Source organism: Hypomesus transpacificus, chromosome 13 (assembly GCF_021917145.1).
Source record: "Hypomesus transpacificus isolate Combined female chromosome 13, fHypTra1, whole genome shotgun sequence".
Classification (NCBI taxonomy): domain Eukaryota; kingdom Metazoa; phylum Chordata; class Actinopteri; order Osmeriformes; family Osmeridae; genus Hypomesus; species Hypomesus transpacificus.
In genome coordinates, this window is record NC_061072.1 from 6,390,178 (window position 1) to 6,414,218 (window position 24,041).

The 24,041-nt window shown below is 42.2% G+C and overlaps 2 protein-coding genes and 1 long non-coding RNA gene across 9 annotated transcripts; 1 reads left to right on the top strand and 2 right to left on the bottom strand.

Moving 5' to 3' along the window:
- Positions 1–7,323: 7,323 nt before the first annotated feature.
- On the top strand, positions 7,324–14,353 carry LOC124475908 (sperm axonemal maintenance protein CFAP97D1-like). 4 transcript variants are annotated; one of them, XM_047032777.1, is made up of 6 exons: positions 7,324–7,774; positions 8,279–8,365; positions 8,830–8,900; positions 8,994–9,115; positions 11,806–11,929; positions 12,038–13,867. In XM_047032777.1, exons 2-6 carry the CDS (start codon positions 8,308–8,310, stop codon positions 12,128–12,130), a joined length of 468 nt encoding a protein of 155 aa, XP_046888733.1. In that variant the 5' UTR covers positions 7,324–7,774; positions 8,279–8,307; the 3' UTR covers positions 12,131–13,867. The 4 variants fall into 4 exon arrangements, with proteins under 4 accessions (XP_046888733.1, XP_046888732.1, XP_046888734.1 ...); XM_047032776.1 differs by lacking the exon at positions 7,324–7,774 and adding an exon at positions 14,268–14,353 and having other exon boundaries at positions 7,787–8,365; positions 12,038–12,106; XM_047032778.1 differs by lacking the exon at positions 7,324–7,774 and having other exon boundaries at positions 7,787–8,365; positions 12,027–13,869.
- Positions 8,824–11,412, bottom strand: LOC124475909. Its single transcript, XR_006956978.1, has 3 exons — positions 10,887–11,412; positions 8,970–9,105; positions 8,824–8,885 (listed from the first exon to the last, which is right to left on the bottom strand). It is a non-coding gene; the product is annotated as an uncharacterized LOC124475909 (long non-coding RNA).
- A 140-nt stretch (positions 14,354–14,493) lies between the features above and the next one.
- LOC124475907 (glycylpeptide N-tetradecanoyltransferase 1-like) lies at positions 14,494–22,178 on the bottom strand. 4 transcript variants are annotated; one of them, XM_047032770.1, is made up of 12 exons: positions 22,087–22,178; positions 21,883–21,991; positions 21,580–21,724; positions 21,293–21,411; positions 20,612–20,703; positions 20,388–20,504; positions 19,946–20,116; positions 19,694–19,802; positions 19,323–19,493; positions 15,012–15,179; positions 14,725–14,862; positions 14,494–14,585 (listed from the first exon to the last, which is right to left on the bottom strand). In XM_047032770.1, the coding sequence occupies exons 1-12, from the start codon at positions 22,104–22,106 to the stop codon at positions 14,565–14,567; spliced, it is 1,380 nt and encodes a 459-aa protein (XP_046888726.1). In that variant the 5' UTR covers positions 22,107–22,178; the 3' UTR covers positions 14,494–14,564. The 4 variants fall into 4 exon arrangements, with proteins under 4 accessions (XP_046888726.1, XP_046888730.1, XP_046888727.1 ...); XM_047032774.1 differs by lacking the exon at positions 19,323–19,493; XM_047032771.1 differs by lacking the exon at positions 22,087–22,178 and having other exon boundaries at positions 21,861–21,988.
- Between the last annotated feature and the right edge of the window lie 1,863 nt (positions 22,179–24,041).

A 24,041-nucleotide genomic window follows, 5' to 3' on the forward strand; every position in this document is an offset into this window, starting at 1 on the left:
ACGACCAGAGTGCAGCTGAGCTTAACCAAGACAAACAGCTTCAACTAGCCCAACTGCTGTGCACCTATGGCAATGCATTCTCTACTGGACCAGGTGATCTGGGCCGCACAAGCCTGGTGCAACACAACATCATGATCCAGCCAGGAGCTCCAGTCAAGCAACCTCCATGTCGGATGGCACGAGAGAAGCAGCAGGATGCTGATCAAAAAGTACAGCAGAAGACGGTGTGGCCTGTCGCGGCCATAGCAGCTGGGCCTCGCCCATAGTAATGGTGCATAGAAAGGATGGCGCTTACCGTCTCTGTGTGGATAACCGTGCCCTGAATGACTGCACCATCAAGGATGCCTACCCATTGCCCCGAATCCAAGACACACTTGACACCCTCTCCAATGCTAAATGGTTCAGCACGCTGGATCTTGCCTTAAAATATTGGCAGGTTGAACTGACCCCGCGAGCCCGTCGGGCAGCAGCCTTTTGCACTAGGAATGGCCTCTTTGAATGGAACGTCATGCCATTCGGATTGTTCAACGCGCCAGCGATGTTTCAAAGGCTGATGGACCGGGTGTTAGCCAGCCTGCAGAGGGAAACGTGCCTTGTGTACTTGGATTACATAATTGTGCTGGGCCGTGATGTGCCAGAGATGCTGCATCGTCTAGGTGGTGTTTTCAATAGGTTGCACAATACCAACCTAAAGTTTAAGCCAGCGAAATGTTAACTTTTCCACCATCAGGTGGAAATCTAGGCCACATTGTCTCAGAGCAAGGAGTGACCACAGACCCTGCTAAAATACAAAAAGTGCAGGATTGTCCTACACCTACGTCCATCCAGGACGTTTGCAGTTCATTGGATTGGCCTCGTACTATCGACCATTTCTGAAAGATGGAGCTGATGTTCAGTTCCCACTTGAGGTCCTGGGAGAGGATGGTGCCCAGGAAGTGGAAGGACTCCACAGTGTTGACTGGGGAGTCACACATGATAGGGGTGAGTGGGGCTGTGTTCTTCCTGAAGTCCACAACCATCTCCACTGTCTTGAGAGCATTGAGCTCTAGGTTGTTCTGGCTGCACCAGGTCACCAGGTTGTCCGCTTCCCACCTATAATCAGACTCGTCTCCACCAGAGATGAGCCCAATGAGGGTGGTGTCGTCCGCAAACTTCAGAAGTTTGACGGACGGATGACTGGAGGTGCAGCTGTTGGTGTACAGGGAGAAGAGCAGAGGAGAAAGGACGCAGGCCTGGGGAGATCCAGTGCTGATGGACCGGGAATCAGAGACTTGTGTTCCCAGCTTAACTCACTGCTTCCTGTCAGACAGGAAGTCTGTGATCCACCTGCAGGTGGAGTCAGGCACGTTCAGCTGGGAAAGCTTGTCCTGAAGCAGAGCGGGGATGATGGTATTAAAGGCAGAGCTGAAGTCCACAAACAGGATCCTGACGTAGGAGTCCAGGTGCTGTAGGGTGAAGTGGAGGGCCATATTAACTGCATCGTCCACAGACCTGTTGGCTCTGTAGGCAAACTGCAGAGGGTCCAGTAGAGGGTCTGTGATGGATTTAAGGTTTGCCAGCACCAGGCGCTCAAAAGACTTCATTACCACAGAGGTCAGGGCGACGGGTCTGTAGTCATTATGTCCAGTTGGCCTGGGCTTTTTGGGCACAGGGATGATGGTGGAGGACTTGAGACAGGCTGGCACATGGCATGTCTCCAGGGAGGTGTTAAAGATGTAGGTAAACACCGGAGACAGCTGGTCAGCGCAGTTCTTGAGGGTGGCTGGAGAGACAGAGTCCGGCCCAGCTGCTTTGCAGGGATTCTGTCTCTAGAACAGTTTGTTCACTTCTCTCTCCTGAATGGAGAGGGTCGTCACTGTAGACGGGGGGAGGGGGGAGGCCTCACGGGTGGAAAGGGGTTGTTCAGGACTGTCCAATTGTCTTTCAAATCTACAGTAGAACTCATTCAGGTCGTTGGCCAGGCGGGAGTCGTTAGTGGAGTGGGGGGCTCTGGGCTTGAAGTTGGTGATCTACCTGAGGCCTCTCCAGACAGAAGCAGAGTCGTTAGCAGAGAATTGATGTTCTACGAGTACAGTCGTTTAGCCTCTCTAACCGTTTTGCTAAACCTGTTCTTCGACTTGAATCTGTCCCTGTCCCCACTCCTAAACGCGGCCTCTTTGTCCAGCCTCAGCCTTCTGAGTTTAGCTGTAAACCAGGGTTTGTCCTTGTTGTAGCTCACCCTGGTGCGTGTTGGTATACAGCAGTCCTCACAGAAGCTGATGTATGATGTCACAGCCTCCGTGAGCTCATCCAGACTATTGGTAGCAGTCATGAACATGTCCCAGTCAGTACAGTCCAAGCACGCCCGCAGTTCCTCCATAGCCTCACTGGTCCACTGTTTTGATGCCCTCATAGCAGGCTTACAGCGTTTAAGCTTCTGCCTGTATGCAGGAATCAGGTGGACCATGGCGTGGTCTGAGTGACCCAGTGCTGCTCGGGGAACCGCATGGTATGCTTTACTGATAGTAGAGTAGCAGTGATCCAAAGTGTTCTCTTCTCTCGTAGGGCATAATCCATGTTGAACATGCAAAAACTACAATCAAATCTGGTGAAAGAGACAAATGTAGCCGTTTAGCTCCATAGACTCCCATTCATTTTGCACTCGACCACGATCACTCCCAGTGGAACTCTGGTGGAACTGCAACACAATTCGGTACAATGGGGCTTAATAGGGAGTGGGCAGGCTGTCCTTAAACAGGCTCTGGTTAATGTGTTTTTGAGTTAATGTCATTTCCATGTGGGGGAGTTTGTCTTTGTATTGGGGGGAGGTGAACACGTCATCCTATTTGGGGAAAGTTGATTCGTATTTGGGGGGAGTGTTTCCATTTGGGGGGTGCACTCACATTAGTGGGTGTGATGTGATTTGCACTTCAGGGCCACAATAGGTTTCCCTGTATGCAGATAGTAGAGTTAATATAACTAGAGTAAGCTACTTTTGTCCTCCAAGATGGCGTCCCCATTCATTTCTATGAAAAGTGCTCAGTGGCGCAGTGAGGCAAGCGAGAGCGCGAGACTGGACGCGGCCATCTTTCCACTTCCGTGTCTTCCAGTCTAGCTTCAAACAGTGGCTCTTTTTTTCCCTAGCTCCGAGACCTCGGGCACGCTTGCAACTAGCTGTACACGTCATACTTTGCGACAACCAGTTGCGAGCATAGATTTATATGGTTACGAGTGTGTGAGCTAAGGCATTGCAGTTGCAGAATCTATGGGCAGAATGGGGTACAAGTCCGATAAGAATCAGACACACACGCAAAGCTTAATAGAAATGTATTCTGTCACTGTATAGTATTCCTTTCACTTGTTTTTTTAGAAATAGGCTATAGGGCTAAATATAGGGCTATTCTAGATGGAACTCATCACATATGTTGCTTTTTTTCTTCGTGATATGAGTATGATTTCCAACGCATTGTATCGGATGAGATAAACTGTTAACATGAACAGCTCCGTCGTTGTTCTCACCAGGCAAAGAAAGCTTAATAGTTATTTTGGTAACCGAAATCTTCCATAATGCAGACTTAACATAGCTTACTGTCAACTTTATATTCAAACAAAATGCCACGAAATTCACACTGCCTTCAATTTAACATCAGTGTAGAAATATGGCCTGTGTTTTGTATGTTTATCCTACAAAACCAAACGCCTATAAATGGATATAACATGATCTAACAAGACTTGGTAATAATGTAGCCTAATAAATAAAAGCTTGAGAACTGTGTCTAAAATATGCTTTATTGAACATTTGCCTTTGAAAGGGGAATATTCGCAGAACCATATAGGCTACAAGACGTTTCCATCAGATGTAAGTGGGGGTGAAACATAGAGTCACTGAGGACCTTCATTGTCCCGCAAAAGCAGTCTGGCTTGATGACACGATCAAAAAAAGAATAACGGGTGTGTTTAACAAAAGCTTCTGAAGGCAAGACTAATATTATTTAAATATAGGCCTATATAATTTCCTATTGTGGTTACCGGTTATAGTATTAATCTTCGTCTTTACTCCAGATAGACGTCAACAATCTATGCTCGCGCTTAACATAATATATTTGCCATCATGTCATGAACGTTTTTACATTTTGTCATACGTTATTAAAAATCAAATCTGTTTTAAAATAACGGGAATAAACTATATTAACAACATTTCATGTATGTGTGACAACCATTTGCTAAACTTGCTACAACAGGGCAGGCAACTCCAGCCAGTTCTCCCTGTGCTCATTCAATATTTAGTCTATGACTCATTCAGCTCCATGTAAATCGCTATCGGCCAATGTGAACTTCTGTGCTCGTGCCCTGTTAATATCCGCGAGCACATTTGCAGGCAACTTTTATTGACGTAAGCAAATAAATGGGGTGCTAGTTTACCCATTTCGGATTGGTTTCAAACTCAGCAAAAATCGGGAAAAATTATTCTATGAAAAAGCAAGTAGTATGAGCCAGGTTCGAGAATCAAACAAAAATTATTGGGGGAGATAGTTTTGTAAATGTTGACTGGAGTTAATATAATAAAAACGACTGGAAAAGTCGGAAACCTAACCGTAAATGCAATACCACCCACATCCACCGGGGCCGTTGCTTCAAGCCGAGGGGCGAGGGCTTGGGTGCAGATGCAACTCCATAATACACAAGTGAGACTGACACATAGAGGACCGTCACATAAGGTTGAATTACATGTTGTTGTATGTTGTGCTGGAGTGGCATTACGTTAAGTGATTACCATCCAGAGTGGGGGTAGTGTAAAATGGTGCGTAAAATGGTAAGACGAGAATTTGCGTCGCTCATTTTGGTCTGAGTTTACATGGCGCCGGGCCCACAGGTTAAAGATTCCCAACGCACGCTTGCCGACCAGATTCTGAGTGTGGAGCGAGCAAACCCGGATTCCCATGTTATTGTACTCGGCGACTTTAACAAAGGTAATCTCAGCCATAAACTCCCTAAATACAGACAATTCATCAAATGCCCAACCAGAGAAGAGAACACTCTGGATCACTGCTACACTACAGTCAGTAGAGCCTACCACGCCGTCCCACGTGCAGCACTGGGCCACTCTGACCATACCATGGTCCATCTGATTCCTGCATACAGGCAGAAATTAAAGCTCTGTAAACCTGTTGTGAGGACATCAAAACAGTGGACCAGTGAGGCTATGGAGGATCTGCGGGCGTGCTTGGACTGTACTGACTGGGATATGTTCACGTCTGCTACCAACGGTCTGGATGAACTCACTGAGGCTGTGACATCATACATTAGCTTCTGTGAGGACTGCTGTGTACCAACACGCACCAGGGTGAGCTTCAACAATGACAAGCCCTGGTTCTCATCAGAACTGAGAAAGTTGAGGTCAGACAAGGAGAAAACTTTTAGGAGTGGGGATAGAGACAGATTCAAGGAGTCGAAGAACAGGTTTAGCAAGGCGGTGAGAGTGGCTAAACGACTGTTCTCTGAGAAACTGAAGCGTCAATTCTCTGCTAACGACTCTGCTTCTGTCTGGAGAGGGCTAAGGCAGATCACCAACTACAAGCCCAGAGCCCCCCACTCCACTAACGACTCGCGCCTGGCCAACGACCTGAACAAGTTCTACTGCAGATTTGAAAGACAATTGGACAGTCCTGAACTACCCCTTCCCATTCAGGAGCCCCCCCCCCCTCCACTGTGACGACTCTCTCCATTCAGGAGGGTGAAGTTAACAGACTTTTCAAGAGGCAGAACCCCCGCAAAGCAGCTGGGCCGGACTCTGTCTCTCCAGCCACCCTCAAGCACTGCGCTGACCAGCTGTCTCCTGTGTTTACAAACATCTTTAACACTTCCCTGGAGACATGCCATGTGCCAGCCTGTCTCAAGTCCTCCACCATCATCCCCTGTGCCCAAAAAGCCAAGGCCAACAGGACTTAATGACTACAGACCCGTCGCCCTGAGCTCTGTGGTAATGAAGTCTTTTGAGCGCCTTGTGCTGGCACACCTCAAATCCATCACAGACCCCTTCCTGGACCCACTGCAGTTTGCCTACAGAGCCAACAGGTCGGTGGATGATGCCGTTAACATGGCCCTCCACTTCACCCTACAGCATCTGGACTCCCCAGCATCCTACGCCAGGATCCTGTTTGTGGACTTCAGCCCTGCCTTCAACACCATCATCCCCGCCCTGCTCCAGGACAAGCTCTCCCAGCTGAACGTGCCCGACTCCACCTGCAGGTGGAACACAGACTTCCTGTCTGACATGAAGCAGTGTGTTAAGCTGGGAACACAAGTCTCTGACTCCCGGTCCATCAGCACCGGATCTCCTCAGGGCTGCGTCCTTTCTCCTCTGCTCTTCTCCCTGTACACCAACAGTTGCACCTCGAGTCATCCGTCTGTCAAACTCTTAAAGTTTGCGGATGACACCACCCTCATTGGGCTCATCTCTAACGGGGACGAGTCTGACTACAGGTGGGAAGCTGACAACCTGGTGACCTGGTGTAGCCAGAACAACTTAGAGCTCAATGCTCTCAAGACAGTGGAGATGGTTGTGGACTTCAGGAAGAACACAGCCCCACTCACCCCCATCACCCTGAGTGACTCCCCAGTCAACACTGTGGAGTCCTTCCGCTTCCTGGGCACCATCCTCTCCCAGGACCTCAAGTGGGAACTAAACATCTGCTCCCTCACCAAAAAAGCACAACAGAGGATGTACTTCCTACGGCAGCTGAAGAAATTCAACCTGCAAAAGACAATGATGGTGCACTTCTACACAGCCATCATTGAGTCCATCCTCACTTCTTCTATCACCATCTGGTATGCTGCTGCCACTGCCAAGGACAAGAGCAGACTGCAGCGTATCATCCGCACTGCTGAGAAGGTGATCGGCAGCAATCTGCCTTCCCTCGAGGATCTGCACACCTCAAGGTCCCTGAGGCGAGCGAGGAAGATTGTGGCCGACCCCTCCCACCCTGGACACTCCCTGTTTCAGCTACTCCCCTCCGGCAGAAGGCTGCGGTCCATCAAGACCAAAACCTCACGCCACAAGAACAGTTTCTTCCCATCCGCTGTTGGCCTCTTTAACAAGGCCAAGGACTCATACTGACTTTAAATCACAATCTGCACAATGACACCCTGCACATTTCAATTTGCACTATTGTATCGTTTGCACTATCTGTATTTTTAGGTTAGATTGTAAATTAGGGCTACTTATATTATATTTTATTTTTTATTCCCCTTAGTATTAGCTAGACTTTGCTCCTTTTGTATAGTTAGTCCACATATTTAAGTTTCAATATTCCTATATGTTTAATGTATGCACCTCCCTGCCAAAGTAAATTCCTTGTTTGCGCAAACATTCATGGCGAATAAAAATACTTCTGATTCTGATTTAAGAGCAGCACGTACGGGGTCGGGGTGGCAGAGCTAGGGAGAGAGAGCGAGTGAAAGCGATGCTAACAAGTGGTTTTTGGATGTAGCCACCGGAGCAAATCGTGTGTGCACGTAACAGTATTTCTTTCAGAGTGTAAAAAATAAATCATCAAGAAAAGAATACAGTGGGCATTTATTTGCTAAACAGCAGCAGAAGGAAATAAAAGGGAATTAACCCCGAAGTTATTAGTTAATACTTGGAGCGTTGAACAACGTCTTCCCTGCAATCTCCAACTACGGTCAGAGAAAGACAGAGCAGGAAATGTTAACATTAGGCAACTCTCGTTTTTTCAATAAATCCATATTAATCTGGGATAATCAACTCATCAACGATGGGAAATCAGGAGCAGGGGTACGTGGGCATTTCTTTTTCTTGAGCGGCCACTTGAGAGATCCCATGATTGTTGTCGATGGCCAATCAAATGCTGTCAAATGTCAAATCAAAATATCTTGAGCTAATTCTATTAGATTACAATTCGATTTTTTTTTGCACTTCCACATTTAGACTAGACTATTATCTAGAGCTAACTGCAATACCCTACTGAGGTGTTAAAAAACAGAGTAACTTGAAAACTGCCCAACAGATATACTGTATTTAGCTTGGGGGTGTTGTGATTTAATCGTTTTGGGGATTTTGAACTGACCAAATCAATCAACAGCGAAATAAATGCGGAAATTAACATCGAGTTGTCACAATGGAGGAGTCGTCATAGGAACGTGAAAAAACAAGCTGCGCTACGAAATTTAAAGATGCATTTGCAAGAGCAGATCTCTTGCTGACAATTTGTTTGCACATTCAGGCGAATTAGCCTACCGATAACCATGAACAAAGCTGATTATTTGGCTTTTCCCGCAGTTGTTGGGACGACGGGACAGTACAATAACATGAGAAAAATGTGGGACGGTCAGCACTACAAATACCATGTTGACAGGATGGGAAAAAGTGAGTTTGTATTTGCCCAAGCAAATTCCATTATTTAAATGTTTTAGCACCTATTTAGTGATTAATAGGCTCCAATAGACAAATATAGAACTACCACTTGTTGAGATTAACTTGACAATGAAATGTAAGGGCACTGAAAGCATGTTTGAGATCCTGTTCAAGGTCTAAGTACCACTTTCTCATAAGAGACTGCAACCATGAAATAGTTTAATGTTGCACTTCAGGCATGAAGTGGTTTTTGCTGCACTGTAATATGTAATGCTTTACTTTGCACAGATATATTATTGCTTCACTGTAGCTTGGTAGCTGAGATAGGTTACTTTCCACTGTGTCTTGTATTAACTATTTTGTTGCTTTGGATAAAAGCATCTGCTAAATTAATACAATGTAAAATATACTGTAAGAGTATTACATATTTATTTAAAAAGCCTGACCTTTAACTACCAAAATGTACTTACTTGAAGCTAAACCAATGGTGGACAACAAAGCTCCCAGGACATACTTGCACTGTCATCTAAAACTGAAGAAAATTCAGGTAAAGTTATGCATCCAATTAACTTGATTGACCCTCCAATTAAACACACATGCTCACACATACACACACCTTTATCCAACGTGGTGTATGTAGATGGAGCAGGAGCGCCTGATGGAGCTGGAAAGGGACAACCGTCTGCTGGTGTCCAGGATCGCCCGCACTATGGGCACCAAGGGAGGCCTGGACAACTGGAACACTTATCAAACTAAACACAGGTATGTTTCAGCATGTTTTAACCGGAAGAGGAAGACACATTCTTATAAAAAACAGTGAGCTGATACATTTCCCACATTTTAACTGAATTTAAACTTGTTCAACATAAAAACGTTAAAGAAAATTCTAATGACCACCAGAACCCTAACTCAAACGATGCACAAACAAGGTGATATATGAGGTAGTATAATAGACCAATACAGCTAAAAAATAGATTAATAGCTGTGCAAAATAATCTTTTTTTTTGGTACAAACTTTAAAAATCAGAAAGGGATTTATTCGCCATGAAAGTTTGCACAGACAAGGAATTTGCTTTGGTAGGAAGGTGCATACAATAAACATATAGGAATCTTAAATTTAGATATATGGTCAACTATACTAAGGATACATAAACTAGCAATACTAAGTGGAATACAATAGAAATAAAGTATACAATAAAATAAAATGTAAGTTGCCATAAAATAAAATATAAGTTGCCAATTAATAGTATAAAATACAATATAAAATACAAATATTACACACATTTTGAAGTAGTGCAAATGCAATTGTTTTATGACATGAAGTCATTAAAGTCAGTGTGAACTCTTGTTCCATGGCGGATTGCTATTATAACGGCGGATTTGCCAGGCGCACGCCAGGAGCGGTTCACAGCCGAGGAGACCGATGTTCTAGTCAGGGCCGTAACAGATAGAGAAGTGACATTGTATGGGAAAGGCAGAGCAGTTTTCTCATTGCACAAAATTTCCCGCTCATGCTGCTCATTCAAATTTGTATTGTATATGTATATCTTATTTTTATATATAATTTATGTTTTAAATTGTTATATTTTTTTATTGTTCAGTTCTTAGAATTAGTTTAACTATTGTACTTTTTTACTTAATTTAACACCCGTATATGTTAATTGTTTGCACCTTCCTGCAACAGTAAATTCTGTGTTTGTGTAACATAGGCTACATGGCGAATAAACCAAATTCTGATTCCGATGGAGGTGGGAGAAGAAACCCACCCAAATTATCTCCGGTTAAACAGGCGTGGGAGGAAATTGCCACAATTGTTACAAATCAAGTTCACATGCATAGAGATTTCTCATAAAATTATTTTTAGAATCATTGAAGAAATGTAACACACCATAAATCAAAACAATGTAACGTAGCTTCGCAGAAAGAAGACCCTGGCCTCGCCAGCAGTGCCCACGGACCAAGCTTGCGCCCTTAAAATATCATCTGAATAACGCGCCATTGACTTTAGACTGAGTTTTTCCTGGTCAGTGGCAGAATAGTTTTTCTGAAACTGCAAAATAGCACCAGGGAATGTTTGCGCCTGAACACACCTATTTTTTTGCTGAACCGCCCCCGGGAGCGCAGTCATTCCCTAATTTACCGACGTGCGTCTGTGGAGGGAGAAGTCCGCTTTGCGTCGAGTGCAAACTAGGAATTATACTTTCGTCGTTGACAAAGTCAATTGCGCTGGGTGCAAGATAGGGCCCACAGTGTTATTTTTACCTGTTTAAACATCAGAGCAGTTCACCTGGAACTCGCACACAGTCTCAACACTGACTCATGCATTAACGCTATCAGGAGGTTCAATGCAAGAAGAGGCACTGTCAAAGTCATGAGATCCGACAACGGAACCAATCTGGTTAGAGCCGAGCGTGAACTAAAAGAAACAATACAAGGGTTAAACCACACTCAAATTCAAAACAATCTTCTGAACAAGGACATACATTGGATATTAAAACCCACCAATAGGATCACACATGGAGGAATCTCTTACCCGAACTCCAAGTACAACAAAAATGGGCCAAGAAAATTTGAAATGTTGTCACAGGAGACATTATCCTCATCATCGACGACACTGCTCCAAGAGGCTTGTGGATCATGGGACAAATCATTAGAGTCTTGCCAGATTCAAAAGGTTTCGAACGGCAAGTGCAAGTGCTGACAAAAACTAGCACACTCCGCAGACTCATCACTAAGCTGATCCTGCTGGTTGAGGCCCAAAACGAACTGTAACTCTACCCCCCCATTTCCCCCTTTCACTTCACACAAGCACACCAATACACACTGTGGACTGTATACTCATGAGTTAACTAGGCAAAAAAGGGACAAGAGGAAGAGGGACATTGATATACTGTATGCTGCTATCATTGTTATGAACAACAATACTTTCATGTGTATTGGCTCCGTTTATATCTGTTGTAATAGTCATGTGAAGTTACAGGGGCCGGAATGTTGGAGGCAAAATTATGATTTCGATGTTAACCATTACCTTGATGAATTTAAATGCAGTGTTATTTACAGTGAACTAGACTCATGGTAAACTGACAATTTGTGTTAATCGATCTTGAAGCGTGGCATATCGTCACAGCCTTTAGACAATCAGCTGATTAAGGCAGTAATTTGCATCAGCTGGTGTATAACAGCCTAGCTGTCATTCAGTTTGGGGCCTTTGGATTACAGTTTTTTGACTGCTGCAGAAATCTCTTTTTGCAATATTGCAAAATATATGACTGCATATATTGCACATATGTATGATTGTATGTTTTTATGTATCTATTTAAATGTATTTACTGCTTTTTTTAAATTTTACTTGAAGTCCACTGGGTTGACAGTGATAGGCACACTATAAATAAAATGCATTGTTATTAATATTATGATGATGACACTATATTTTCCTTCTATTATGTGCTCAGTGTAAATGCAGACCTGAGGAACCGTGAGCTGGTGAAGGAATCTCTGGAAAACCAGGCTATTCTGAAGAAAATCGACATGACCAAGTCTGTTTACGACCACAGAAAATGGTTAAATGACTTCAAGGTAAGACCTTCTCCCTTACTCTCTTTTTTTATCCTTAATTGTATGTGTGTGTGTGTGAGCATCACAATGAGAAAACTGTCAATTAACTGATTACAAGGTTGTCTTTAGGTTACCAGAGGTTATGTGAACCGACTAATGAAGTATCCAGAGCCTCCCATGCCAACCAAGAAGCACAGGGTTAGTAGCACCGCTTCCTCTTAGATGATTACTGTAACTCAGACTGCCTTACAGGAAAAACATCGGAAATGTTTATGCACATTCTTCAGATAGGTGGCTTGCAGTTTTCCCTAGGGATGGGCAGAGTGATTAGTAGAGTGATACTTTCATTCAGCCATGTGTCTTCACAGTGCATGTTTTAAATGTGTCAGCCTTGCATGTTTTATGCTACGTCTACATTAATCAGCATAATTGAAAACTGCGTTTTTGTTTTAAAATGCCGTCTGGCCACACTGTTTTTTATTTTGTTGCTTGTTCACACTGAAAAATCTGAAAACACTTATGTCTCTACTACGCAATGAGTAAAACTTAAGGTGCTTCAAAATGCGTGATTTCCTTCAGGCTTTTATTTATTTATTATTATGTACAACCCCAATTCCCAAAAAGTTGGGATGTTATGTGAGACGTAAATAAAAACAGAAGGCAATGATTTGCAAATCTCAAACGCATGTAATTCACAATAGATAATTGAAAACATAACAAATGTTTAAACTTAGGAAATGTAAAATGTTAAGGAAAAAATATGGCAATTTGGAATATGATAGCCGCAACAGCAATCAAGAAAGTTGGGACGGGGGCAATAAAAAAAAGGCTGGAAAAAGTAAGTGCTACTAAAAATAAACAGCTGGAGGAACAATTTGCAACAATTAGGTTAAATGTAAACATGTCAGTAACATGATTGGGTATAAAAAGAGTATCTTAGGGAGGCAGAGTCTCTCAGAAGTAAAGATGAGCAGAAGTTCACCAATCTGCGAAAACCGGCATCTACTGTACATATTGTGGAACCATTTCAGAATAATGTTCCTCAACGTAAAATTGCAAAGACTTTGAATATATCAACATCTACAGTACATAATTTAAACAATTAATCTGAGAATCTGGAGAAATCTCTATGTATAAGGGACAAGGGGAAAAATAAATTCTTCATGCCTGTGATTTTCAGGCACTCTGCATAAAAAAACTGGCTTAGAAACATCTACAGAACTCTTTGTCTGTGAACAGTTTGCTACGCCATCCACAACCGCAGGTTAAAGCTCTATCATGCAAAGAACGCACATGTGAACAATGATCCAGAAACATTGCCATCTTCTCTGGGCTAAAACTCATTGAAAATTTACTGAGGCAAAGTGGGAATACTGTTCTGTGGTCAGACAAATTGAAATAATTTTTGAAAACCTTGGACGCTGCGTCCTCTGGATTAAAAAGGAGAAGCACCAACCAGCTTTTTATTAGTGCTCAGTTCAAAAGCCTGCATTTCTGATGGTATGGGGGGGGCATTAGTGCCTATAAAATGAGTTTCTGAATGAGGAAGTGATGTCTAAACTGAAGACCCGCCTTGACGATCCACTGACAAGATTGCATTTCCATTTGAATTTTGCACCAAAAAGAGCGTGGTGACACGTATGTTAATTAATGCAATAGACTGGGGGCGCTGTTTTGCTGCCCCACATTGAATTGCTATTTGAAAAATGCATTGCCATTTGAATAGAGTCGAAAAAACCTTGACAATATGAAATGCAATGTAATAAGCGTTCATTCAAAATGTTATTCAAAATAGTACTCACTGAATTGTGGATTACATTGTCATTTGCATATTGAATTGCCATTTGACAACTGCTTTTCCATTTGAATTGAGGATTGCAATGCCACTTTGTACATTGAATTGTATGGAGCTAAATCAGGGCCAAATTCTTTTTTATTTGAAAATATATATATAGTTGAAAAACTAAAGCTTGAATTTGTAAATGTTTGTTTTGGTCTAAAACCTAAAAAATAAAACCATGTATTCAAACTAAAAATAAGTGTACCAATTTTTCTTTCAGTTGAATACAATTTAGATTTAATTCTGGAATGATTTTGAATAAATTATAAATTTTATTTTTTCACTTTTATATTTGTTTTCAGTTCCACATGTCACGTTTTCAGATTCAAATTTTTTTTGCGGCTTCAAATTTAAGGCTTGCAAATGCCTTTGTAAGCGGAGATTTGTGAAAACGTTTTAACAAATCGAGGCGACAAAGCGTTTGCTGACCTGTCGAAGAGTAAACATTTTGTTTCTTATATACTACAACAATACTGCAAAACAATTATTATAATTTGTAACATCGTCTTTTCTCCCCAGGGACTAAACTTGGTGTAGCACTTGGATCGGTGAAACTTTGCCAGACACTGACTTCAAATTGTCAGACACTGACTTCAATTCAGTAAAATACATTTTGTTCAAGAACGTTTTATTCATTTTTCTGTTCCATAATCTTTAAGGACATGTATGTGTAGAATGTTACATTATATTGCCGTCTTTGATTTGTCAGACTTCTTTTCAATTGCAGTGCAGATTTCATTATTTAGTTTTAGTTTGTTCTTGTTGTCAATTAAGTTTTAATTGGACCGTCTTTCAGGTTGAGCAATCAGGCTTGACTCAGGTTATCACCAAACCCATCTGTTAAAAAAAAAACATTACAAACAGTAGATCAGACAAACTCTATTTGATCTACATATTATATATTGTGGTTTGTATCATACAGCACTGAAAATGAAATGAAAACTATAAACACCACGATAATGTAATAGTATGTTACCTTATGTGGGTAAGTACTAGGGCATTTCCAGTTGTACAGGTAATAATGGAGGTTTCTGTCTCCTCTGTGAAACTTGAGCTTCTCCAAGAAAGAGCTGTTGTCCATCACGTCTAAAGTAGTAAAGAGGTCAAACTCTTTCTTCAAGAAGAAGATAGAGAGGTGATTATAGCTAAGCATATTTGCATTTATTTGTATATAATTTACGGGTTTAAAACCCAAATAAACTGATACAACATTCACATAAAATGCTTTAACAAAACACCCTTATAAACAGAAAAAACACTTACAGCTTTGGCCAGAACCAGTGTGTCCTCTATAAGTTCAGGCAGGACAGTGTTTGTGCTGACACAGTAAAAGCAGTGGGCTACCCTCAGGAAACTGTGCACAGGATGGTTCATCACCCTGGAGGTGACTGTGTAGAAACTCACCAAGTCTGTCAGGGCTCCATCAGAACCCTGGAGGCAGAATACAGTTTATAGTCACAACAATGAACAACAAAGAAATAATGATGATTACCATTGACATTGACATCATTATCAGTTGCTTCGTTTCAAAGGTATTATTTATTAATTGCATATAAGAGGCACTACCAAATATGAACAGTAGTAATTCTTGCCAGTATTAATTTGTATTTATTTAATATAACAAACTCCTGAAGTTTGCGGATGACACCACCTTCATTGGGCTCATCTCTCGTGGGGATGAGTCTGAATACAGGTGGGAAGCTGACAACCTGGTGACCTGGTGCAGTCAACAGAAGAACAACTTGGAGATAAATGCTCTAAAGACAGTGGAGATGGTTCTGGACTCTGGAAAAACCCATCTCCACTCAGCCCCATAACCCTGTGCGACTCCCCAGTCAAGACTGTGGAGTCCTTTCGCTTCCTAGGTAGTATCCTCTCCCAGGACCTCAAGTGGGAACTGAACATCAGGAGCCGAGTGCACCAGCTGGGCGTACGCCTGGGTGTAACGCTACGTCCGACGTAGAACTGAAAGTTACTACTAACTTAAAGTTACGACAAGTGCACCAGTTAGACTTAATCCCTTTACGTGCTGCACCTGGGTGTACATTTTACGCCTAGTGGGGAGCAGGCGTAAGTTGTAAATTGGACTAATATCCATGGTAATTATAATGTACAACAGTTTGATCGCACATGCAGAGTGTCTTGTTTGTAGGCAAAATATGGAAAAGGCATTAAGGCGAGAAAGAGTCGTCCGTGATCGCACAAATCCACTGTTCATTTTATTGGTGATCGATTTCCAAGCTGATTGTTTTTGTTTGTTTGTGTTGATATTATTAAATTTCCCCGTGAGCACGCTTTTATTCTGAGTAAACAACTTGTTTTGATCCATGGCATGTTTTGAAGGGAGATAGGCTAGCTATAGAGTGCACTTTGGATAGGCTCTTAAATGTGTTGCTTGGCAATGATCGACACTTTCGTATTTTCACAAGGACGCACATCTTAAGACCAGGCGTAGCTACGACCGTGGTCTGTCAAGCTTGGTGCACTTGGTGTAAATTCAAATCACAAAGTTGGACGTAGCTAAGACCGATGTCGGAGTTAAGACCAACTTTTTTACGCCCAGCTGGTGCAATCGGCTCCAGCTGTCGCATCAAGAAAGCACAACAGTGGATGTACTTCCTGCGGCAGCTGAAGAAGTTCAACCTGCCAAAACCAATGATGGTGCACATCTACACAGCCATCATTGAGTCCATTCTCACCTCCTCCATCACCATCTGGTATGCTGCTGCCACTGCCAAGGACAAGAGCAGACTGCAGCGTATCATCCGCACTGCTGAGAAGGTGATCAGCTGCAATCTGCCTGCCCCTGAGGATCGGCACGCCTCTAGGACCTTGCGGCGAGCAAAAAAGATTGTTGCCAACTCCTCCCACCCTGGACACACAAAGTTCCAGTCACTCCCCTCCGGCAGGAGGCTGCGGCCTATCAGGACCAAAACTTCAAGCTACAAGAACAGTTTCTTTCCATCTGCAGCTGGCCTCATCAACAAGGCCCAGGACCCCCAACTGACACTAACTCACGTATAAAATACTGAGCGTTACATTAATGCTCCTCTGGCACACAGCCTTACTGCACTCTTTTACTTCATATTTTATTTTATATTGTACAGTATTGCTAGTATTTTGTTGTAAATTTGTTACATTTCTTACTTTTGTATATATTTAAGGACAACTTTTGTAAAGATTGTTTACTGTATGCACCTATCCACCAAAGTAAATTCCTTGTTGTGTTAACTACTTGGCGATAACATTTATTCAGATTCTGATTTACACAGCCTGTTCAAAGCGATGTTGCACTTTTATGCCACCTTGCAGTTCTTTATAAACAGTACGAACAAGGAACGGGGGGGTTGTTATTGCCCCGGCCTTAAGGCAGGGATTGTCACAGAGCTCAATCATGTCTGTGTGAAAGGGAGAGCCAGCATGGCGGGACTACACACACTAGCAACAACGCTGAAGTCACGCCTTTGATTCCAGAACGCTGGAATGCTATGGCGGCATTATTCCGGCTGTGTTCGGTTCAGTGTAAACAAGCAGAGCTAAAGGGGGCTATTGAGACTGGATTGCACAACCAATATACAGTGCCCTCCAAAAGTATTGGAACAGTGAGGCGAATTCCTTTATTTTTGCTGTAGACTGAAAACATTTGGGCTTGACATCAAATAATGAACGTGAGACCAGAGATCAACGTTTCAGCTTTTATTTCCAGGTATTTACATCAGGATCTGATGCACAACTAAGAAAATATCACATTTTGTTTGAATCCACCCATTTGTCATGTGATCAAAAGTATTGGAACAGATATACTTAAAACATATTTAAGTGAATAAGACTTAATATTTAGTTGCAAATCCTTTGCTTTCAATAACTGCAGCAAGTCTGTGACCCATTGACGTCACCAAACTTTTGCATTCTTCCTTTTTGATGCTTTCCCAGGCTTTCACTGCAGCCTCTTTCAGTTGTTGTTTGTTTTGTGGGGTTCCTCCCTTCAGTCTCCTCTTAAGCAGGTAAAATGCATGCTCTATAGGGTTTAAGTCTGGAGATTGACTTGGCCAGTCTAATACCTTCCATTTCTTGCCCCTGATGAACTCCTTTGTTGTTTTGGCAGTGTGTTTTGGGTCGTTATCTTGCTGCATGATGAAGGCTCTGCCAATCAGTTTGGTTGCATCTTTCCTTAAATTGGCAGACAAAATGTTTCTGTAGACTTCCGAGTTCATTTTGCTGCTGCCATCATGTGTTACATCCTCAATGAAGATTAATGAGCCCGTCCCAGAAGAAGCCATGCAAGCCCAAGCCATGACATTACCTCCACCGTGTTTCACAGATGAGCTTGTGTGTTTGGGATCATGAGCAGTTCCTTTCTTTCTCCAAACTTTAGCCTTTCCATCACTTTGGTAAAAGTTAATCTTTGTCTCATCAGTCCATAAAACTTTGTCCCAGAATTTTTGAGGTTCATCTCTGTACTTTTTGGCAAATTCCAGCCTGGCCTTCCTATTCTTCTTGCTAATGAGTGGTTTGCATCTTCTGGTGTAGCCCTTGTACTTTTGTTCATGAAGTCTTCTGCGAACAGTAGATAGTGATACCTTCACTCCTGCCATCTGGAGGTTGTTGCTGATCTCACTAACAGTTGTTTTAGGGTCTTTCCTTACAGCTCTCACAATGTTTCTGTCATCAACTGCTGATGTTTTCCTTGGTCTACCTGTTCGACGTCTGTTACTTTATGCACCAGTAGTTTTCTTCTTCTTCAGGACATTCCAAATGGTTGTACTGGCTATGGCCAATGTTTCTGCAATGGCTCTGATTGATTTTCCATCTTCTCTAAGACTCACAATTGCTTGTTTTTCACCCAAAGACAGCGCTCTGGTTTTCATGTTGTTTTCACCTCTGAATACAGTCTGCATAGACAAAACCTATCTTACCCAATCTGAACCTGAGTGTAGACATTCAGTGGTATTTATTGATTGAATAATGTATGTAATAGGACACACCTGGGCAACAAAACACACCTGTCAGTCACATGTTCCAATACTTTTGCTCACGTGACAAATGGGTGGGTTCGAACAAAAAGGTGATATTTTCTAATTTGTGCATCAGATCCTGATGTAAATACCTGGAAATAAAAGCTGAAACGTTGATCTCTGGTTTCACATTCATCGTTTGATGTCAAGCCCAAATGTTTTCAGTCTACAGCAAAAATAAAGGAATTGGCCTCACTGTTCCAATACTTTTGGAGGGCACTGTATGTAAAGTATAATGTATTATTATTTTTAATTATAGATGACTATTACTAGCAAATTGCTAAAAAAATTAATTGCTGCAATTATTTTTGTATTATTCTACAGCAATACATGTCAAATGTTTAATGTCAGGTTCTTCTAACAATGGAAAAACATTTCAGACCCCTGTCCCATTATATCAGGTACTCTTGGACAACAGCATCCTTATTTTTCCATCCCCACTGCAGTTTCTCCTCACCTCCACCAGGCGGTCATGCCCCATTACTGAGAAATAGCCTACTGTTGAACAGTATGACCATGCTCATAATAATGTGGCAAAGAGAAGGATGACAATTCTGACCTCTACCACATATGTGTCAATCACAGTCTCCCTTGGCAACAGCCAGTGCTCTACTTCCTCCAGGGACAAGATGGGGGCGAGGTGGGCCTGGGTGAGGTGCTTCTGGAGCATGGTGTGTACCCCTGCTATGTCATGTCTCATCATAGGCCGCAAACCTACACTTTTTGTAGCCTAAAATGAAATTATGAATAGAGAACAATAATATAGACAGATTAATTAACACAATAGATGTCAAGAATTGTGTAAAATAAATTCCAGAAAGCCTGCTTAAAAACAAATATTGGGATATTTTTCTATATCTACTGGAAAAGTATGTGTACTACATTTGGGTAGTAATACAGTCTATCCTATAGGTGTCACCATACACTAACCTCAGGGAGGCAGAGGAGCTTCAGGGAGCACTGGAGTGTCATATTCTTTCCCTGGCTTGAGAGATCCAAATCCATCAGCTTGCGAGGGTTAAGAGAGCGATGCCAGTATCTAACAGAGTAAAAAACACAATCAAGTACAGATGTCGTACTTAAGTGGGTGTTGGTTAATGAAGCAGGTGGTCAATGTTCCTACTAGTTTAACCAGCTGTTTTAAATATGCATATGTGGTCGTGTGGTATGTTTATACCTCACCTGCAAGTCACTACAGGCTTGGGCAGCACCACACTGGTTGTGTAAACTGCCTGGTAGATGCCCTGCAGGTGGACCCGCCTGGTGATCTCTCTGATCAGAACTGGGGACATCCGTTTGGCACGCAATTTCTTATGAACACAGAGGAAGTTCACCTGCACCATCTTCTTCTCCCTAGAATACACAAATTCTCAACGACTGCTTTTGGATGTAATTTGAGATACAGATGTTTTTACCACCACTGTAAACATCCATGATGATATCCTTCAGATCCGGTGGACTACAACATCAGAATTAATATTTTTGGAGAAATGTTTGTAGTGTCGGACCTTTGACTGTACAAGGTTTCAAAAAAGTTTACTGTTGTTTTATATACTATTACCAAAAGATCCCATAATCTATGTTTTACTGTCAAATTATTAATAAAAAGTCTCAAATAACTTACGTATCATAGGTCCTAATATTAGAGGGGACCGCAGCAACAAAGCCAACTAGCTTCTGATTGGTGTTCCCTCTCACTCCACAGTGCCATTGGGGCTGCCAGCCAGGAGGACACAGGGCCCTGTGGCACAGACAGTGACGGAAGGGAAAGAGTCAGATCTGCTCAAAAACTTTAGTCATAGAAACCTACAAAGTGTTACATTGTAATAATCAGCCACTTGTACTTACCATGAAAGGTATTCAGGAGAGAAGTCACAACTGAGGGTGTTGTCATCGTTCTCCATATAGTTTGAATTAAGGAACTTGCACAGCTCTTTCATCTTTCACAGAGAATTAAATGGGAAGAGAGAAAGAAATGGACAGTGAAAGATAGACATAAGTTTTTGCAGAATGTCTAATTGATGCTTTGCTCAAACATTAAAAACAACTCCATACAAATTACACATTATTAATGTATCTTAGTAGAGCGCAGTGCCCGTGAGCAGTTGGTGCTTAAGATGTCAGTGAAACACACAAATACAGATACAGTTCTTCTCAGTGGCTTTGGTACCTATATTTCCCAGATAAGAAATTTAAATACTCTGTCATCTCTGAAGTACTTGTTCAACCTCATCTATTCTATTCACTTCATGATATTTGCAGAGTGCCTGGTTCTTTCTGTGATTGTAGGAAACTAAACCCATTCTAATCTGTATGCGCACACACACACACAGATTTCTGTCATTATTCGAGAGATGTGTGTCATTTTAGTGATGTTCTATTGGTCAGTTGTACCGAGTAGGGTATGCCACTTGGGTTGAGTAAATCAAGGCCAACTCAGGTACAGTATATAAAAAGTATCTGAATAATAATAATGTCATAATAATTTTAAATAAACATTCTACCCAGGAGGAGAGCAGTGTCACTTACCACTGCAGGGCGAGACAGAGCCAGGGAATCCCAGAGGAAACCCTTTGGTAAAGAAAAAGGCTCCACACGAAAGATAGTCTTATCTTCCTCTATAGGACCATGGGAGGTCACATCCTCGGCTGGGGAGAGAAAACAACCGAAAAAAGTGAGCGGCAGGAGTGATGAGAGTAAAGGAAGGCAGACAAAGAAAAGGAGAGAGACGTTTTCACCCTTTTATCTCTGTCTTGACATCCTATTTAGCACGCCACAGCCCTAAACACGTATTGTGGATTAGGTTTGTTCCATACTTAGCTTTGGGACCGGCTGTGTGTCCCAGAATCGATACGAGTGTTTGCTGGCCTCCTCCAGTGTCTTAGGGAGTCTCCCACCCAGGGAGAAGAGGTGCAGGGCCCTCTGGATCTCCTGTTGCTTCTCCTCTGGGAGAGCATCTAGCTGCAGGAGGTGGGAGAGAGACAAGACGCTGATGAGCCACACAAACACTGGAACAGGCTCCATATACATTGAGGGAGTGTTGTGTTGTAGGAACATTATTCTTAAAATATACTCAGACTGTAGATTACAGACTCACTGTAAACTGGCCTTCTACACACCATAGCAAAAGGGTCTCTGCCTCCATCAGGTCTCCAGGGGTCCTCTTTAACACTCTTCGGTTTCTTTTTTCTGGAAGTCTTGATGTCCTTGTCCTCGACACGCTTCTCACTATGTCAAAACAATAAACTCATCAACATAATGACATATACATTTCTATAGAACATATTGGTATAAAGAAACAAGTAAGGATAGAGAAAACATACAGAATGTTTGAGTCAGCCATGGTTAGCAGAGACTTATTAGAGAAAAACTCCAACTGTCTTTGGCGTGACACTTGTGATTATTTGTGGGGGGTTTTATCTTGCAGTGAAAGGAGGCGAGGAGCCGCCTTTGCACGACACACCCAAACTTACCACTCCCTACTCATATCGGAAAACAATGCTAATATATACTTCAACTGGCTCTGTAATGGGGAAATGCTAATCTGAGGTCCATTCATTTTATGGTTTCTTTTTTTCTGTTCTGTTTTTTTGGTGTGCTTTTGTGTCCTTCATAAATATAATGTTTTGAACTGTTTACTTATTTGTAGTTTGCACTAATCTCCATGACATGATAATCTTAATCAGAAGTTACTTATCACAAACCATTTGACATTACAGTATTAGGCTGTGCAAGCTTACCAGGCTGTGTCATCATTTTGTAATGATGCATATTTGCATTTGTTAGTTGGTATCATTATACATTTTTTTTCCTTTTTAGTCTTAATTCAAAGGGTTTGTGTAATTCACACTACAGTTATTGGTTTGGATTCTTACACAAGAAAGCATACAATTACAGAGGTTAAATATTAAATCTTATTTATCTAATCATTTACTCAGTCACCGATCTTCCAATCTGCAAATTCTCCAGCGATTGATTTTCATAACACTTTACACTGGGACCCAAAACATTTCTGGATAATACAGTAGGCCTACATTACATTTTATTAATTTAGCTGATGCTGTATGAAAGTGACATTCAAATAGTGGATACAAATAGTGCATGTAGAAAGTACTGCTGAAGATCAATGATCAGAAGTGCGTGGCTCTAACAGTATTTCGGTGGTTAGAGTCTAGGAACGGTCTGTATTCACTAGGCACAGTGCAACAACTCAACCACAGTGCAACAATAACATATCCCCAAAATATAACATAGTACAGAGTTAATAGCAGCATCATATCTAGTGCAACATTATCAGCGTCTGCCACGTAAATCGGTGGCTCTTGGCCGATTCCATGGAACTGACCAGTTTCGGCGGATGTGGCGGTGTCCTTCCCTGTTGCCGTGTCTGCCAGTGAGGTGGGGGCAAATGAGGGTGCAGGGCGGGGTGTGTATTGTGCGCACCAGGGGCGGAGAGCGATGTGAGTAATTGTTATGCACAATAAAGCCTATTTCGTTCATGGAAATCCTGCATTTTGTTGACACAACCTTCAACTGCGCCTTTACAACATCCATTTACCCCTTACACCCATCCCCTCTTCCCCCATATTATTCCTCCTAAAAAAATAAATTGCTATGGACCTACAATGCTTTCACTATATGTATTGTAATAAAGTTCTATGATGGTTAATTAAAGTGTTAATTAAACAGGGTTGCCTTGTTTATGATAATTTAAACCTTGTTTTAAATCATAATCCCTAATTATTGCAGTAGTCCAACTTGGAGAGGACCAGTGCTTGGACTAGCAGCTGGGTGGAGTTTTAATCATCAGGCATGGTTAAATTAATTAATCCTAAACTGTAAAACCTACCAGCTCATCTTAATAAAATAAGTAAGCTAACCAAACTTAGATGGCATAGAAAGTTGTAGTTACTTGAGTAATACACTAACATGAACTCATAATTGAACTCATAATTGAACTGAGTTCTCTTCTCACATAACTGATGCTAAAACCCTCTACTTTCTTAACAAAATTAACTCTGCTTCAAACCCCCACAAACTTTTCTCTACCTTCTCCACCCTTCTTAACCCACCTCCCCCCCCCCCCTCCACCCTGACAGCAGACGACTTCTCCTCCTTCTTTGAGGAAAAAGTCTCCGACATTACCAGTCGGTTCCCTAAACCCACCTTTCCTACCCCCTCACCTTTCATGACTGACCCAACTAAATGTCTAAACTCTTTCTCTCCCCTGTCCGGGTCAGAGCTCTCTGACCTCATTCTCTCTCATCGCCCCACCTCC

Excerpts from the sequence above, each read along its gene's own strand:
- LOC124475908 (XM_047032775.1), top strand. The coding sequence starts at position 8,245 with ATGAACAAAGCTGATTATTTGGCTTTTCCCGCAGTTGTTGGGACGACG. Across the intron at positions 8,901-8,993 it reads TAAAACTGAAGAAAATTCAG|ATGGAGCAGGAGCGCCTGAT; the intron begins GTAAAGTTATGC and ends TGGTGTATGTAG. Across the intron at positions 9,116-11,805 it reads ACTTATCAAACTAAACACAG|TGTAAATGCAGACCTGAGGA; the intron begins GTATGTTTCAGC and ends TTATGTGCTCAG.
- LOC124475907 (XM_047032770.1), bottom strand. The coding sequence starts at position 22,106 with ATGGCTGACTCAAACATTCT. Across the intron at positions 19,803-19,945 it reads AAGCCTGTAGTGACTTGCAG|ATACTGGCATCGCTCTCTTA; the intron begins GTGAGGTATAAA and ends TTACTCTGTTAG. Across the intron at positions 15,180-19,322 it reads TTGACACATATGTGGTAGAG|GGTTCTGATGGAGCCCTGAC; the intron begins GTCAGAATTGTC and ends TTCTGCCTCCAG.